The sequence below is a fragment of the Labeo rohita genome, chromosome 1 (assembly GCF_022985175.1).
Source record: "Labeo rohita strain BAU-BD-2019 chromosome 1, IGBB_LRoh.1.0, whole genome shotgun sequence".
Lineage (NCBI taxonomy): Eukaryota > Metazoa > Chordata > Actinopteri > Cypriniformes > Cyprinidae > Labeo > Labeo rohita.
The window spans coordinates 39,457,388-39,473,635 of NC_066869.1; the positions used below are offsets into that span (position 1 = coordinate 39,457,388).

At 36.7% G+C, this 16,248-nt stretch overlaps 2 protein-coding genes across 8 annotated transcripts; both read left to right on the top strand.

Moving 5' to 3' along the window:
* The first annotated feature begins 6,118 nt into the window (after positions 1-6,118).
* LOC127166038 (piggyBac transposable element-derived protein 4-like) lies at positions 6,119-16,187 on the top strand. 7 transcript variants are annotated; one of them, XM_051111117.1, is made up of 4 exons: positions 6,119-6,402; positions 13,042-13,227; positions 14,234-15,445; positions 15,589-16,187. In XM_051111117.1, the coding sequence occupies exons 2-4, from the start codon at positions 13,073-13,075 to the stop codon at positions 16,106-16,108; spliced, it is 1,887 nt and encodes a 628-aa protein (XP_050967074.1). In that variant the 5' UTR covers positions 6,119-6,402; positions 13,042-13,072; the 3' UTR covers positions 16,109-16,187. The 7 variants fall into 7 exon arrangements, with proteins under 7 accessions (XP_050967074.1, XP_050967102.1, XP_050967064.1 ...); XM_051111145.1 differs by having other exon boundaries at positions 13,045-13,227; XM_051111107.1 differs by lacking the exon at positions 6,119-6,402 and adding an exon at positions 11,437-12,731.
* LOC127166078 (piggyBac transposable element-derived protein 4-like) lies at positions 6,409-11,329 on the top strand. The gene is made up of 4 exons (XM_051111164.1): positions 6,409-7,107; positions 9,164-9,354; positions 9,476-10,678; positions 10,778-11,329. The coding sequence occupies exons 1-4, from the start codon at positions 6,928-6,930 to the stop codon at positions 11,007-11,009; spliced, it is 1,806 nt and encodes a 601-aa protein (XP_050967121.1). The 5' UTR covers positions 6,409-6,927; the 3' UTR covers positions 11,010-11,329.
* Positions 16,188-16,248: the final 61 nt, after the last annotated feature.

Genomic DNA, 16,248 nt, shown 5'->3' on the forward strand with positions numbered 1-16,248 from the left:
CATATCAAATACATTTAATTAATTATTACATTATTTAAGTTTTTATATTAATAATGTGAATCAAAATAATATGCATAGTAACCATTTTTAATATATATATATATATTGATTTATATATATCGATTTAATATAACTCATGCTGTTATATCACAATACACTGACACTTTAAAACTGATAGTTGTGTCTTGTTTACATAAGATATTAATATAAAATAAATATTAGCACACTTTTTAATTTTAATTTAATAAACACATTCTGACGCATTTATTACATTGCATTTTAACTTCATTGATCTCTAAAGCCCTCAGAATTACCGGTATGTGTGAAGGTGCTTTTTTTTGTATAAGAATGCATTTACTTCAGACGTTTATTGCCCCAGGTTTCGAAAAGTTTTTGGAAACCTATTTTTGTCTCTGGCTTTAACCACAAAGTGTTCCATTGACTTACTAGTGCACTTAATCATGAGGTTGTGGTTTCCTGTCTTAGCAAATAAAATTCATATTTATCTTACATAATATTTAATACATTTGAAATAAATCATTTGATTGAATGAAAAATGGATAAATAAATATATATATATATATATATATATATATATATATATATATATATAAATAATAAATTGTTTAACCTGTAAAATAAACAGATTTATAGAAAAATTGTTCAAAACATGACTAAACAAGAAGTAAACATTCGAAAGAGGGCAGTCACAAAGACCACTGGAAACATTTGTGGTTTTGACTCTTACCTTTAAAAAAAAAATGACATGGTTGGACACTCTTCACTACCACAACAACCTGTAAACAGCACTGAATTCACACATAGACAAAAACCACTTCTTACATCCTGTGGCATCAAAAAGACAGCTTTGCATTTTGTAATATAACACATACATGCAGTGTCAACAATTTATGCCTGTATCAGTCTCCTCAAACAAATGCTGTCTCTGCCCTGCAATTGAAGACTAGGACATTAAACTTCTGTTATCAAACCAAGATTTTGACAGTTCATCACAAGAGGACTTCCTGCCTTCCTGATCCTTGTGTAAGCCTGTAAAGTTATTTCAGGTGCACAGTTGATTTGTGACCTGTGGATAATGCAGAAGGAGGATTTATAGATATATAGTCCATATATGTGTATATATCTGTAAATAATCAGTAAAATGTATCACTCAAAAATAAATTGCATTTTTTAAGCATAAATGGCTTACTTCTCATGCTCATCTTGAGCAGTGTGTAACCTAAATATAATTAGAAATTTGGATGTGGTTTCGTGTTTATTTTTATTTATTTATTTATTTATTTATTTTTCAATTCTATTAGTCAGTTACATTTCATAAAGGCATTTCTGGACTTACGTCTTCTTATCAAGAATTGGTCCTGATGAATTAGTTTGGGCAAGTTATTTTGACGTCATTCTCTGTCATTTTAAGACCAGTTTGGACTATTAGCCACTAGATGGAGCCATTGAGTGGTCATCGTTTCCTGTTCTTTTAAGATTTATTCATATTTCAGAGACACTCCTTTAACTCAGAGAAACTAAACATCTAAACGTGAGCTTATTACAGTTCTATACTAAAACTTGGCCTACTGGTGTTTTACGATCTTTTTATGACCCTTGTAACGTAACTGTGCACATAAATAAAATAGCATTATTAATATTATTTTCATTTTTAGAAATGTTTTCTTACCCAAGACAGACAGACGAATTGACATTCAGACACTGACATTTGTAATATGTAGATCATTGTAGTTACTGGAGCTGTTGAACGCAAAACTAAAACGTGGAAACGTCATCTTAAACATGTTTGAAGTATCTATGAACAAACATGGTTGATGCTCATGTGAGCAGCTTCTCCTCCAAACAATGTGTGATCCCAATGGCATGGCACAGTCACAGTAGAGAATGATGTTGTCTCCTGATTTAACTCTCATGTCCACTTCTGTTCCAAACACTCTAAGCTGTTCACAGAACAAAACACCTGCAAAAGCAAATACAAGTTCAAATTCATGAAAGAGGACTGGCAGTCAAATCTATACATGGCATTAAAACATAATTTAAACACACACAAAAAATGGACTTACACACAAATATCATGGCTGTAACTCTTGTTTGCTCCATCTCAGTGACTGATAAATGTGAGGGTCTTCAGAGTGTATACATATATTACAGTTATTATTACAATAAAATTATATTTTCTTTGCAATATTTAAAAAGTATCCATTGTGTTTGTGTGTTTACAGTCGTGTCCAAAATTATTGGCACCGCTTAGAAAATGTGAACAAGGAAGCCTGTAAAAATAAATCTGCATCGTTAATCCTTTTGATTTTTTATTTAAAAAAAAAAAAAAAAAAAAAAACACAAAAACACAAACTTTCATTGGAGTTAAACAACTCAAAAAATAGGGGGAAATCTCATTATGAAATAAATGTTTTCTCTAACACTCAATACTTTTTGAAACCTCCATTTGCCAAAATAACAGTTCTAAGTCTCTCCTATACTGCCTGATGAGTTGAGAGATCACCTGACCATTTCTTCCAAGAGATCAGAGACCATTCCTTCGGACAGACTCCCCCCATATCTTTCAAATTCCAAGATCCATGTTCATCCACTCCAATTTCACCCCACTCATTTTCTGTAGGGTTCGGATTAGGGAACTGGGCAAAGGTAGACTCTTTGCAGTGACCTATTTTTGTTTTGATTTTGATGTTTGTTTTTGGATCATTGTCTTGAAGATTCAAACATGGCACATTATATGTTTTCTAGCAGGGACAGTCAGGTTTTGATTTTTTTTAAATCTGTTGGTATTTAATAGAATCCATGATTCCATGTGTCTGAACAAGATGTTCAGGACCTCTGGCAGCAAAATAGGCCCACAATTTTAAATCCAGCATCCAGCAGTGTATTTCATTGTTCACATTGGGTACTTTTTATTTCAGCATGCAACAAAACTTGAGTGTTTGCTGCTAAAAACTAATTTTTAGTTTGAACTGACTGTAGAACCAAGTCCCATTTGAAGATCCCATAGAGTCTGAAAGCTGAATATGCTGGAGATTATTTTGGGTTTTTTTTCCTTGAAACCCTCCCAAACAACATGTGGTGATGTAGGGGCTGTTTTTTAGGCTTTCTGACCCCAAGAGTAAGTTGTTTTCTGCAATTATGTAACTGTGATCCTTGTAGAGAAAACGGCCTTCCGAGACGACTGAATATGACGTCATAAAGCAAGCTGGAAGGAAGCGTTCTAAATGACTCCTGGTAAGTTCAGATTGTTTCTCTGTAGTAACTCTGTGTTACTTTTTATCTGCTGACCTGCATAAGTTTGCATCCAGCTTTACATGCAGATCCCTTGTGGTATATAAAAGTAGGTTAAGTCGGTATAGTTGCCCCCCCTGCTAGGCTGTGGTGGTCTGTAGGTGTGCAGGGGGGGCTGTGTAGACTCGTAAATGACCAGTGTGGTGTAGTGCATTGTGTGTGGTGGGGGGTGTGACACGGTGATTGACAACAGGAGGGCGAGGTTGTTATTCTCTCTAATCAAATGCGCTTTAATGGTTTATAGCAACCCCACCCAACCCTGTCCTTTATTTAATGGTTGTTAATCACTGTTAACACCTGCTATAAACCATATGAGTAGATAGAAATCAAATACTTATTTAAAGTAATGAAAAAAACAAATTACCAAAGAGTTCAAAATACATTAAATCATATTCAGTGAAATGCAATAAACTCATAGATGAAACTGATTGAGTCTTGTGTTGTTGTCTTGATTTAAACACTTCAAACTCATGATTCAAACCCACCAAGATGTGATGCAGCATCCAAATACTTCAGTCCAACTTCCAAATACAGCAGACAGAATACCAAAACAAATAAATCTTTCATGGACTGGACCGCTGTGGGCTGTAGGCCAGTGATTGACCTAAGTTTAATGATATGATTACTGTTCATCTGTCTCCAATGCCTATATGATCAGGAACTGATTGAACTCCAGAGTGAACTGCAGGCTATCCTGCATGCAATCCCTAGATTTAAATGTACTCACACACCAGCACAGCATAGGAGGTGATCTGCACATAATTAAACACGGTAATCTCGCAAAAGAAGGAAAAAAGCATGTAAATTGTTTGTGTTGTTACACATATCTTAAGTTCAAAACAGTGTGCTTATTGCACATTTATTCGCTACCAGTTTGCCCACTATATTTATATAAGTGTAAGCACGTCCGCTGTTCTTTTTTTCTTTTGACACAAAAGAGTGCAATAGTATAAAAATCAAAACCGCTCTACTGCAACCCTATGTCAGCATAAATATAATTATCATTTAATTAAAACGTTGTGTCATTATTAGGCTCAAGTCAGTTCAGTGTTGGTTTATTCAGATCAATGTGTGTGTGTGAAGTTCATCAATTTTGAACCGAGTCAATTTTGGTATAAGCAGTTCTATAAAAGACAGCGATGTTGTTTGTTATTTAGCTTGAGTCAATGTTGATTAAATTCAATTCAGTAACCGTGTTGATGCTGCAAGATATGACTCATCCATGCTATCATCCAGCTTAATTTAGCAGTTTTGTTCTCCTCTGATGGAGTCAGGTCAGTAATATAAGTAGCCAAAAATCTCTCGAGTAACACAGGTTGCCGAAACTCCTTCTTTCTACAACAGCATAATCTTGTTCTTGTTCTGTCAAAGTTTTTGAACAGTAAGATTTTTAATCTTTTAATTTTAATTTTTTAAGACGTCTCTTCTGCTCACCAAGCCTGCATTTATTTGATCCAAAACAGTAAAATTTTGAAATAGTTTTACTATTTAAAATAACTTTTTTATTTGAAAACATTTTAAAAATGTGATTTATTCCAGTATTTTCAAAGCTGAAATTTTAGCATCAGTACTCCAGTTACATTCAGAAATCATTCTAATATCCTGACTTGCTGTTCAAAAAAATATTATAATTAATATGTTGAAAACAGCTAAGTAAAAAAATTTCAGGTTTCTTTGATGAATAAAAAAGTTCAGAAGAACAGCAATAATGTGAACTAAAATCTTTATATTTAGTCCATTATAAACATCTTTATCATCACTTTTGATCAATTTAAGCAACACTGCTAAAAGTATTAAGCTTTTGAATGGTATAGTGTATAATGTTACAAAAGCTAATTATTTCAGATAAATGATCTTTGGATTTTTCTATTCATCAAAGAATCCTCACCTGTTTTAAATATTAATCATAATAATAAATTAAAAAACGCTTTTAATTGTTTCTTGAACAGCAAATCAGCATATTAGAATGATTTCTGAAGGACTAGCTATGTGACTCTGAAGACTAAAGCAATGATGCTGAAAATTTAGATTTGATCACAGGAATAAATTACATTTTAAAATATATTCAAATAGAAAGCAGTTACTTTAAATAGTAAAAATATTTCACACTATTACTGCTTTTGCTGTATTTTGGATCAAATAAATGCAGCCTTGGTGAGCAGAAGAGAATTAAAAAAAAAAAATAATAAAAAAAATAAAAATCGTACTGTTTTATAACCTTTGACTGGTCGTGTATGTACCGTTTTAAATGTTCTCTAATGGGTGTTAGACCAAAAACAAAACAGAGCTCAGCCAGTTATTTTTAAATTATGACATGCAACATAAAAATACTAGAAATATGTTTACAACTTGATTGTGTGTTAGGTTTGTCAACACGCATATGAAGAGTTAGTTTTGTTTAACATAAATGATAGTAAATGATAGTAACCTATTTACTCTAAATACAAATAATATTTATTATATACCAAAACTCTGTTGTTATATGTGCTGAGACCGGCACACACAAAAAGATGATAGAAGTGGTGTGCTATTATAAATTCAACCTGTTTTCGTGTTTTTTCATTTTTAAATTAACAGCTCGAAAGAACCGATTCTCAGAAATGAGTCAGATTCCCAATGACGGCTAAAGTGCTCCTATGCTTTTTCGGATATTATCACCGGTTCCCAGACACATGGAAATAGCTTTTTCAACGACTCTGCACAAACTGTGGAAGGTTTATATAAAATTTGCATAATGCCCGCCTATCGTTTTCATTGGCTTTCTGTAAACAACATGTGCTTTGACCCGCCCTCAAACACTGTCGGTGTAGCTGAGACCCCGGAAGAGTTTGGTTTGTCAAGTCTAAAAGACGCTTTTTTTTTCTTTTTTTTTAATTTGTGGTACGAAAGCAAATCTTGAAAGCATGAAGATGTGAAGGAACAGTGGTTAACCTATAACCCCAAACTTACGTTTTGTTCCAGTCATTTTACTGACGACTGCTTTAAATCTTGGTGAGGTCAACGCGGGATTTGCAAAATGCTTATATATTATTAAAAAAAGTGCCAGTACCCACTTTATTCGGACCATCTTGCGCTTCTGAATCACGACTTGTAAGTTTGATTGATTATTTATGTAGATATTCTACCGACTGTTCAAAATGCGTAGTTTTGTGTTGCATACTATGTAAACCTCACATCAGCTGGGGAAAATATTGAGTACTATGTTTTTCAAAACTGAAACATAATTCACTTAAAGTGGCTCTATTATGGATTTTTGAAAATTACTTTTCATGCAGCGTGTTATGTAGCTGTATGTGAATGTAAACAGTATGCATAGTTGTAAAGCCGAAAGTGCATCATGTTTTTCAAATAAAGAGTCGACTCTGAACCGTTTAACCGATCGTTCCTAATTCGAATCCCATTTACAGGAAGTTCACAAGTTAAGATATTTGCATAATGCCCGCCTACGTTCTGCGTGAACATCCAGCGAAATCTTGAACCCCTCAACACTGTAACTGGTTTGTGGCGTGTGGATAACAATAATGTCGAGAAGACGCTGTGTTCTGCGCTGTGAAAAAATTCGTATTATTTTCGCTTCCGAAGGATGAGGCTGTGAAGAATCAGTGGTTGAAGTTCATGTTTACTAAGATACCAGAGCAGTATGTTCCCAACCTTTTTCTGTGCTCCCGTCATTTCACTGACGACTGCTTCCCCGGTCTCCGCGAGTTCAAAGCGGGATTCGTAAACCGTTTGCTCCTGAAAGAGGGGTCACTGCCCAGTTTGTTTGGACCAGCTTGCTCTTCCGAATCACAACCTGTAAGTATAATTAATAACTGTTGTTTGATGTTCTGTCGAGCGTGCAAAATATGTAGTTCTGTGTGTTGTTTATACACTCAGTGTAGCTGTAGGTCTCCGGTTGACTAGTTCTGCTAATCGGCAGTGGGCCCGCTATTGTCTAAAATGTGTCCACTGATATAGAATGTCTGTCGTTCTTTTTACTTGGAGTCATGATAAAGGACGGAGCAATACGTTGGTTTACAAACTAACGTTACAGTGCTTTAGCAGAACTCCATGTATCTGACCAATCAGAGCAGAGTAGCCTCACTCTTAGGAGGTGTTTGGAAAGATGAATCTTCGAACGAATCGTTTGAGCAAAGAACTTATTGAGAGACGTTGATAAGTAACGTTAAAGTGAAATGCTTTTACAGTTGACGTCAAAAGTATACATACACCTTGCAGAGTCTGCAGAATGTTAATTATTTTGCCAAAATAAGTGGGATCATACAGATGTATGTTATTTATTTAGCACTGACCTGAATAAGATATTCTACATAAACGTCGTTTACATATATAGTCTACACGAGAAAATAATAGTTGAATTCATAAAAATGACCCCGTTTAAAAGTTTATATACACTTGATTCTTAATACTGTGTTGTTACCTGAATGATCCACAGCCATAGTTGTTCATGAGTCCCTTGTTTGTCCTGAGCAGTTGAACTACCTGCTGTTTTTCCCAAAAAATCCTTAAAACTTAATAAATTTTGCAGATTCTCCAAGGTGTATGTAAACTTTTGAGTTCAACTGTAGGAAAAATCAGTGTGTGTGTGTGTTTTTTTTTTTTTAACCTTGCATGCATGTAAACCTGTCGGGACTCCCAAAACCAAATTATGAACCTTTCAAATAGCATAATAGGCACTTTAACATTCTCTTTGTTTGAAAACTTGCAAAGCCTAATGTTTTTCCAATACATGAAGCTGTCAACATGGTATAAATTTAAGTCAGATTTAATTGTTAAAGGGATAGTTTGCACAAAAAAATGAAATATTGTGGTCATTTAGTTGTTCTAAATCTGAATTTCTTTCTTCTGCTAAACACAATCAGCTTGTTAAGTGATGACGTAATGCGTCCAACGAATGCTGTTTCCAGGTCCAAGCCCCAACTCATTTCACTGTTTATTTATATTAAACATTTAAGCTGAACGTTTTCAGGTTTATGGTGTACACTGCAGTCTCCGTGCTCACAGCTTCCCAAACAAATAATATTTATATTTATTTTTTTGATTGTCTGGCTATCTGGCATTTTGGTATGGAGTTCAAGATTAGGATTATAATTTTTTTGGTAGTGTTATATCACATTGTGAGTGTATAATTAGCACTGTTTGTTTTTTTCTCGTGTCATCTGATAGAGCATTTGGACCCCTATTTTACGGAAGAGGTGACACATGACGTCAAACTTAACAAGCAAATAGAAGATATTTTGAAGAATGTTGGTTACCAAACAGTTGCTGGTAGCCACCGACTTCCATATTATAAAAAATAAGTGACATATACTAGTCAAACTTGTTATAAACACATTCTGTAAATTCAGAAAGAATATTAAACAAGAAAATATGTAGACTTTCAATATAAAAGGGTTGGTCAAAAAGTGAAGGCAATTTGAATTTAAACACATGAGTGATTGATTATGTATGTCGCCATGTAGACCAATAAATGGTTTCTCTTAACTGTTACCTCTGGCATATTGTCAGTGTGTTTAATTGTCTTACTAGTTTAAAGTTTGCATCCCTGTGTTAACATTAATTCATTCATAAAACACTTATTTTAGGACTTAATTTAAATGGACCCCACCCCCCCAAACATGGAACAATCTAACCATATGCAAGTTAATTTTACATTTATTCATTTGGCAAACACTTTTATCCAAAGGGACTTATATTTGAGGAATACAACAACCTTTAAAATAACATGATTAGGAAAAACAGTTGGCCTGTGATTAAATGTGTACAAATTGGATTTTGGTTTATGCTGTTTATAATTGGCTTCCAGAAAAAAAGCCACTAACAAACTGTTTACCCATCTAAAATGTCACAGCTAACATCTGCAACAGCTGATCATCTGCATTCTGCTGCTGGTCCCAAGAAAAACACTACAAACTTTATGAAACTCATTGCATTCAGGAGTGATGAAGATCTTGACGCTTGTGACCAGGACAGTGTGGCTAGCAGTGTGGACAGCGTAGCCGAGGAAATGTTTATAGACGGTCTTGACCCTGTTCTAGATGGGTAGGCTGTATTTTTAATTAGTACTTAAGAACAAGATGCAAGCATGCTTTGAATAAAATGACTTTTTTAACTGCATACTGTTAATTAATTGCTAATTCTGTCTTCATGTGCCATGCAATAGGCCTCCACTTGACATTTACTCACCAGAGGAGGACTGCGATTTAGAGGCCAGCCCACAGCAGAAAAAGAGAGCCCGTCTGTCTTCCACATCTTCTGAAAATGATGGTTCAAATGAAAAGTGGCATAGCTCAGATGACGCAGATGTTGAGCCACCGCATCTAGACTTCACACCTGTCCAAAAACCTGGCCCACAGATTTTACCAAATAGGTGCAGCAGTCCTCTGCAGTTTTTTCAACTGTTGTTTCCCAAAAAAATGTGGCAGACCATTGTATCCCACACTAATGGCTATGGGGTCAAGTGCAAAGAGAAAAAGGGCAAGGTGTGGGAATACATTTGTCAAAGAGACTTAAAGTCGTACATAGCACTGGTGATTTACATGGATATGTTCAAGTGCTCTTCACTGACAGACTATTGGAGCGAGTCTGAGCACTTCAGTCTGCCCTTTCCTGCAAAAATCATGTCTTACCAGAAGTTTCTGTTAATCTCCAAAGCCCTTCATCTAAATGATTGCAAGGAGGATGAGAAGAACAGCTCTAGGAGGGGAACAGCAGCCTATGAACGGCTGGGTAAAATTCAACCTCTGTATCAAGTCATTAGGGAGGCCTGCAAGACCATTTTTCATCCTTTTCAGAACATCACCATTGTTGAAAGAATGGTCACATCGCAGGACAGAACTGGACTCAAGCAAGGCGTGAAAAAGGAATCTCCAAATATGGGGTACAAACTCTTCGCACTGACAGACTGCACCTGCGGCTATACATGGGACTTCTTTATTTACGAGGGAAAGTCATGTGCGTCGCAGAACGTGGGCCTGAGCTATGAGTCAGTTATGGCATTGGTGGATGAAAATCTGTTGGGCTCTGGGTACAAACTGTTTGTGGACAAATTTTACACCAGCCCCACACTCTTCAGGGACCTTCTAGGTAAAAATATCTATGCTTGTGGCCCTGTTTGGCCAAACAGGACTGGTTTTCCAAAAACAACTGTGAACAGACTGTCAAAGCACGCTTCATGCGGCACCATGCGTTGGATTAGGCATGACAATCTTCTGTTTGTCGAGTGGAAAGACTCACAGGAAGTGCAGATGTGCTCCACGTTCCATAAAGCCTATCAAGGTGATACAGTTCAGAGGAAGGTAAAGGGTGATGCACACCGGACCCTTGTGGAGGTTCCCATTCCAGCTGTGGTCTTGGACTACAACAGGTTAGTAGAATACATTTAGCGGTGTTCCTTGTTTTACTTCGTGCCTTTAATGTGTTTGCTTTTTAGAGTTTGAAATATGCATTTTATATTTCTACATAGGAACACGGAAGTAGTGAATTCGTCGAATCGCGTTACTGGACATTTCAGAGCTCTACATAAACCAAAAAAGTGGTATCAGTGTGTATTTTACCACTTTTTGGACATTGTCGTAGAGAATGCATTCATCATGCAGGACCTAATAGCGAAGGTAAAGTACAAGAAGCCTTTAACCAGAAAGGAATTCTTGCAGGAGCTTATTTTAGAGCTTACAGATGTGAGTTCTCAGGACTGAGCACCAGTTCCCTCGGCTCCCTCTTAATCTGATCTTCCTCAACTGTTCCTGCTTTATTCCACAAGCCAAAGCACCTTAAGCGGACAGCGCCGGTAAGCAAAAGTGCAGCCAGAAAACTCCAGACACGTTTGAGACTAATGTGATGTGCTTTCAGGCCAAGAGGAATCATTTTATTGATGGCATGAGAAAGGCTCTTGATTTATGGCTTCAATGAGTGTAACAGTGTTAAGGGTATTTTTGCTGTTCATTCAAGGTGCATCAAAAAAAAATCTGAATATTTAAATGCAATACGTTACATTGGAATAAATAAGTTTTCAGTGGTTAATGGTCTGTGTTTTATTTGGTCAAATCTTGTTGTGGTTCCACACTCTTTCTAAGGTATTTTGGAGATAATGCTATGGTTATTGGCCACATACATGTTATCTGCCACTGACAAAAAAAACATTCTCTTAAAATAAAAATTGCATCTCCGCTATCCTCCCAGTAGAGTTATATATAGATCTACTGTGATGACTGATGTCAGTTGCCCTTTCTGTGATGGCCGACAGGTAGAGTGACTATATTAGGAGTCAGTCAATTAGTTTTGCAGGAGGAAAGTTTAAAATCTCATACAAAGTCATAAAACATACTGGAGTTGTATTCGTCATGTGACATTTTTGTCAACACACATATGAAACGGGCTTGGTTTCGCTAAATAGAATTTCATTAAAACGTGCAAAACGTTTTCCGCCAAAATATGTCAATACATTTTTGTTTTGTTTAATTTATGACAATTAGGCTGTATTTAAAGTCTATGTAAAGGCAATTCAGAAAATAGTTTTAAACACATAAATGTTAGAAATGTACTGCTGAAAACACATTACAAAGACTGTTAACTGAATAGTATTGAATTGTGGAGTTACACCGTTAAACATGTTAAAGTTTTTCTCCATTTTTTGGGTGGGCCTGAAATCATGTCTTTATGATGTAATGGAGCCACAGAGCACAGCCCCTCCCCTAACACTATAATAACTAGAGCGCATTAGCATCAGTGGTTCACCCCCTCACTTGCAAGTTACTGTCATTATTATTAGTTATAACAGGTACAGTTTGCTAGCTAGATATGCTTTCATCAAGTAAATGCACATTACGTGGTTTACAAAACAGCTCAGTCATCCATTCAGGTTGCAGTGGTATTAGAGGGGCGGCAGCTTTTCCGCGAGTGGGCGTGGTTTCAGCGTTGACAGCGGACAAGCCCCCTGAGTTTGATTTTTGTTTTTTTGTTGTTGTTTTTTTTTTTTTTGTTTTTTTTGTTTGTTTGTTTGTTTTCCCCAAGATTTTGGTAATTTATTTTATTTACTTGGCGTTTTTTTATCATTCAGATTTGTTTGGGTGGTTTACTTTGTTTTAATAAACTAAATCCTAGTCGAAACTAGGTGAATAATCACCTTATTAATAAAACATCTTATGTAATCTTGTTGCTCACAATGTTCATATGGTGTCTTGGACATGTATTACGAAAACGTCCTCTCTACATTCTTGAGAATTTTTGCTCATTTAATTTAATTTTTAAGTAAAATTATCATAGTTACAAAACAGGATATGATTCGGGGTTAGAACGTTTCTGCCACACCCCTGATCCTTTTAAACGAACTGATTCGCGGGAAATACTTCCCTTCAGGAATTGTCATTTCGCGCGGAAAAACAAATGAACCGAATCGTTATTGCTTACATCCCTAGCACGTGAGTTAAATTCTATAGCCGATCTTCGTAACATCTGAATATTGTTTTTTGCGGTGCTGTCAGATTATAAAGACGCAGAATGAGTTTAAAGTACTATCTGTAGTCAACAACGCCACTCATGCACTGCATAGTCTCTCCAGACTAGTATGTATATGATCTCTATATGATTAGAGTGCTAAAAGGTCGGGCATTTTATACAAAATTGAAATAAAAAATATGTTATGAAATCGAGTTTACAACGGCTGGTTGGTTTGCATACCATAAAACATGAACTGGCCACAAATTCACTGTTTACTCGCCTTCTATTCAGCAGCAAACCGATTGATATTTAGTACTCTCCGATGGATCCCGATAAAAGTACCGAGAATGCCGTGGAGGACAGTACAGCCAGTCCTGGTGAAGATCTTTATATCTGTGACCAGGACAGTGTGGCCAGCAGTGTGGACAGTATAGCAGAGGAAATTTTTTTGAATGGTCTTGACCCTGTTCTAGATCGGTAAGTTTTTCTAAGGTTACATATTTTCTTGTAACATTGTATATGAGCGTTCACATTTAATGTGGGTTAAATATTATGTTTGATGCAAAAAAAAAAAAAAAAAAAAATGTGTGGAGCAAATCATCATAACAGCAGTTGTAGTAAGTAGGTGGTCTGACGAAATCAGTGAAGATCCACAGCAAATAATACAGTTTTTATAATCATAAAATCCATAGTGATAACAGCAATATGCTGCACTTCCATAAAAGTTCTAAAACACCGGCAGCAACATACCACATAGAGCCTTATGTCACAATTGATAAGAACAAACATGAATGTTGTCAAAATTCTTACCCTGGAAATCCTGGTTCAGTTTGGCCAACCACAAAAGCCTTTTGTTCCTCAGACATTTTATTTGCACTCTTTTCCTTGATTTTTATTAAATTTTAGCAGTCTGTGGTACTCCAAATGTTTTTTCCCAGTCAGACCAATTAGTATGTCCCAAAATATGACAATAATTGACCATTTCAGCAGCAATAATCAGCAAAATATGGAAGTTTCTTTCCGTTCAGTGGCTTTGTTTACGTTCAGTGTACATTGATGACGTGTTGTAAAAACACTCTGTTGGAGGTGCATGAAGCAGAGACTTTTTTTTTTAATTTTCTTGAGGCTTCTCTTGAGCATAAACACGTCTTAAAGGCCTCATTACACCAAGATGAATAGTCAGGGTAAAATCTGGTGTGATAAACATTATAATTTCTTCTCACACAGAGGTGGTCTGATCTCTTTTCCATCTAAGAAAACAGACCAACCAATAAGATACATGCTTTTGGTCACATGCCCAGATTCACTGATTTTACGTAAAACTCGTGAACAAAATATCTGCCGTTTTTACGCATTGGTCTAAACCGATAAATAGCATGCAAAAATCAGACTGGATAGTTGTTGTGGTATTTAATTTTGTTGTAAAGTTGTTGAGGCATTTAATCAACAGAGTACATTACTGTTTTCTTCTTGTGCCTTGCAGTAGGCCTTCACTTGACATTTACACACCAGAAGAGGACTGCGATTCAGAGGCCAACCTACAGCAGAGAAAGAGATGCCGTCTGTCATCTGCCTTTAGCAGGGAGAATGAAAACGATGGCGTATCAACAGAAAGGTGGCGTAGCTCAGATGAAACAGACGTTGAACCACTTCAGCTAGAGTTCACACCTGTTCAAGTACCTGGTCCAAAGGTTTTACAGAACACATGTAGCAGTCCTCTGCATTTTTTTCAGCTGTTGTTTCCAAAAATAATGATGCAGTCTATTGTAGGACACACAAATGTCTATGGGACCAAGTGCAAAGATGTGATTGAGCGTTGGCGCTACATTTCTCTAAAAGACTTAAAGTCGTACATAGGACTTGTAATTTACACAGGTCTTTTGAAGTGCTCTTTACTGACAGAATACTGGAGGGAGTCCCGGTACTTCAGTCCATCCTTTCCTGCACAAGTCATGTCTTATCAAAAATTTATGACAATTGGCAATACTCTTCATTTCAGCAATACAAAGGAGGATGAGCAAAATCATTCAAAAAAGGGAACAGCAGCCTATGAACGGTTAGGTAAAATTCTACCTCCGTATCAGCTCATTCGGAAGGCCTGCAAGACCTATTTTCATCCTTTTCAAAACCTCACCATTGATGAAAGAATAGTGACACCACAGTGTAGAACTGGACTCAAAGCTATGGAAAACAAATCTTCAGATAGAGGGTACAAACTCTTTGCACTGACAGACTGCTCCTGCGGCTATACATGGGACTTCTTTATTCATGAGGGGAATTCATGTGCGTCGCAGAACGAGGGCCTGAGCTATGAGTCTGTTATGGCGTTAGTGGATGAAAATCTGTTGGGTTCTGGGTACAAACTATTTGTGGATAAATTTTACACCAGCCCCACACTCTTCAGGGACCTTCTAGGTAAAAGTATCTATGCTTGTGGTCCCGTTTTGCCAACCAGGAAAGGTTTCCCAAAAATCTCAGTGAACAGATTGTCAAAGAACGCTACACGAGGCACCATGCGTTGGATTAGGGATGACGATCTTCTGTTTGTCGAGTGGAAAGACTCACAGGAAGTGCAGATGTGCTCCACCTTCCATAAAGCCTATGAAGGTGATACTGTGCAGAGGAAGGTGAAGGGTGATGCACACCGGACCCTTGTGGAGGTTCCCATTCCAGCTGTGGTCTTGGACTACAACAGGTTAGTAGAAATTCAGTGAAGTTCCGTTCGCCTATTTTATAAAGCCACTGTCTGCAGGTAAGTTTGAGTTTAGTTTGATCAAATGATGCAGTATTTACCTTTTAAATGTAAAATGTTTTTTTTTCTTTTCACTTTTTATCCAGGAATGTGGGAACAGTGGAACCATCCAATTTCATCACTGGACATTACAGACTTCTACATAAACCAAAGAAGTGGTATCAGTGTGTTTTTTATCACCTTTTGGACATCGCCGTAGAGAATGCATTCATTTTGCATGAACTGGTGGCTGAGACAAACAAACAAAAAGCTCTGACGCGGAAGGCATTCCTTGAGATGCTTGTTTTAGAGCTTACAGAAATGGATGCTGAGTCTGAATCTGCACCAGTTTCCTTAGCGGCTCCTGTCTCGTCTTCCCTTTCCACTCCTGTCCCGGCTCTTTCTACCACTGTCTCAGCTCCTCCCACACCTCCAGAGTCATCACTTCCTGAAGGATCCCACAGACCCAAGCACTTTGTGCCGGACAGTACTGTCGGTAGGCGCAAGTGCAAACTCTGCCCAATGAAAACTCCAGTCATGTGTGTGACTTGCGAAGTGCCGTTGTGCTTTCTACCCAAGCGTGACTGTTTTAATCAGTGGCATGAAAGCAAGGTTTTTGAATCATGACGGTTTTAAATTTGAATGGATGTTTGTATCTCCTGACACTTATTTGAATATTCAAATAAAAGTTTCGTTCTAAAATGGAAATAAGTAGGGTAGTATTTTGTGTGTGTGTGTATGTATGTATGTATGTATGTATATGTGTA

Bases quoted from the DNA above. Each gene is read 5' to 3' on its own strand.
- LOC127166078 (XM_051111164.1), top strand. From the start codon at position 6,928: ATGTTTACTAAGATACCAGAGCAGTATGTTCCCAACCTTTTTCTGTGC. The intron at 7,108-9,163 runs GTAAGTATAATT...AAAATGTCACAG, and splicing joins GCTCTTCCGAATCACAACCT to CTAACATCTGCAACAGCTGA. The intron at 10,679-10,777 runs GTTAGTAGAATA...ATTTCTACATAG, and splicing joins GTGGTCTTGGACTACAACAG to GAACACGGAAGTAGTGAATT.
- LOC127166038 (XM_051111117.1), top strand. From the start codon at position 13,073: ATGGATCCCGATAAAAGTACCGAGAATGCCGTGGAGGACAGTACAGCC. The intron at 13,228-14,233 runs GTAAGTTTTTCT...TGTGCCTTGCAG, and splicing joins CTTGACCCTGTTCTAGATCG to TAGGCCTTCACTTGACATTT. The intron at 15,446-15,588 runs GTTAGTAGAAAT...CTTTTTATCCAG, and splicing joins GTGGTCTTGGACTACAACAG to GAATGTGGGAACAGTGGAAC.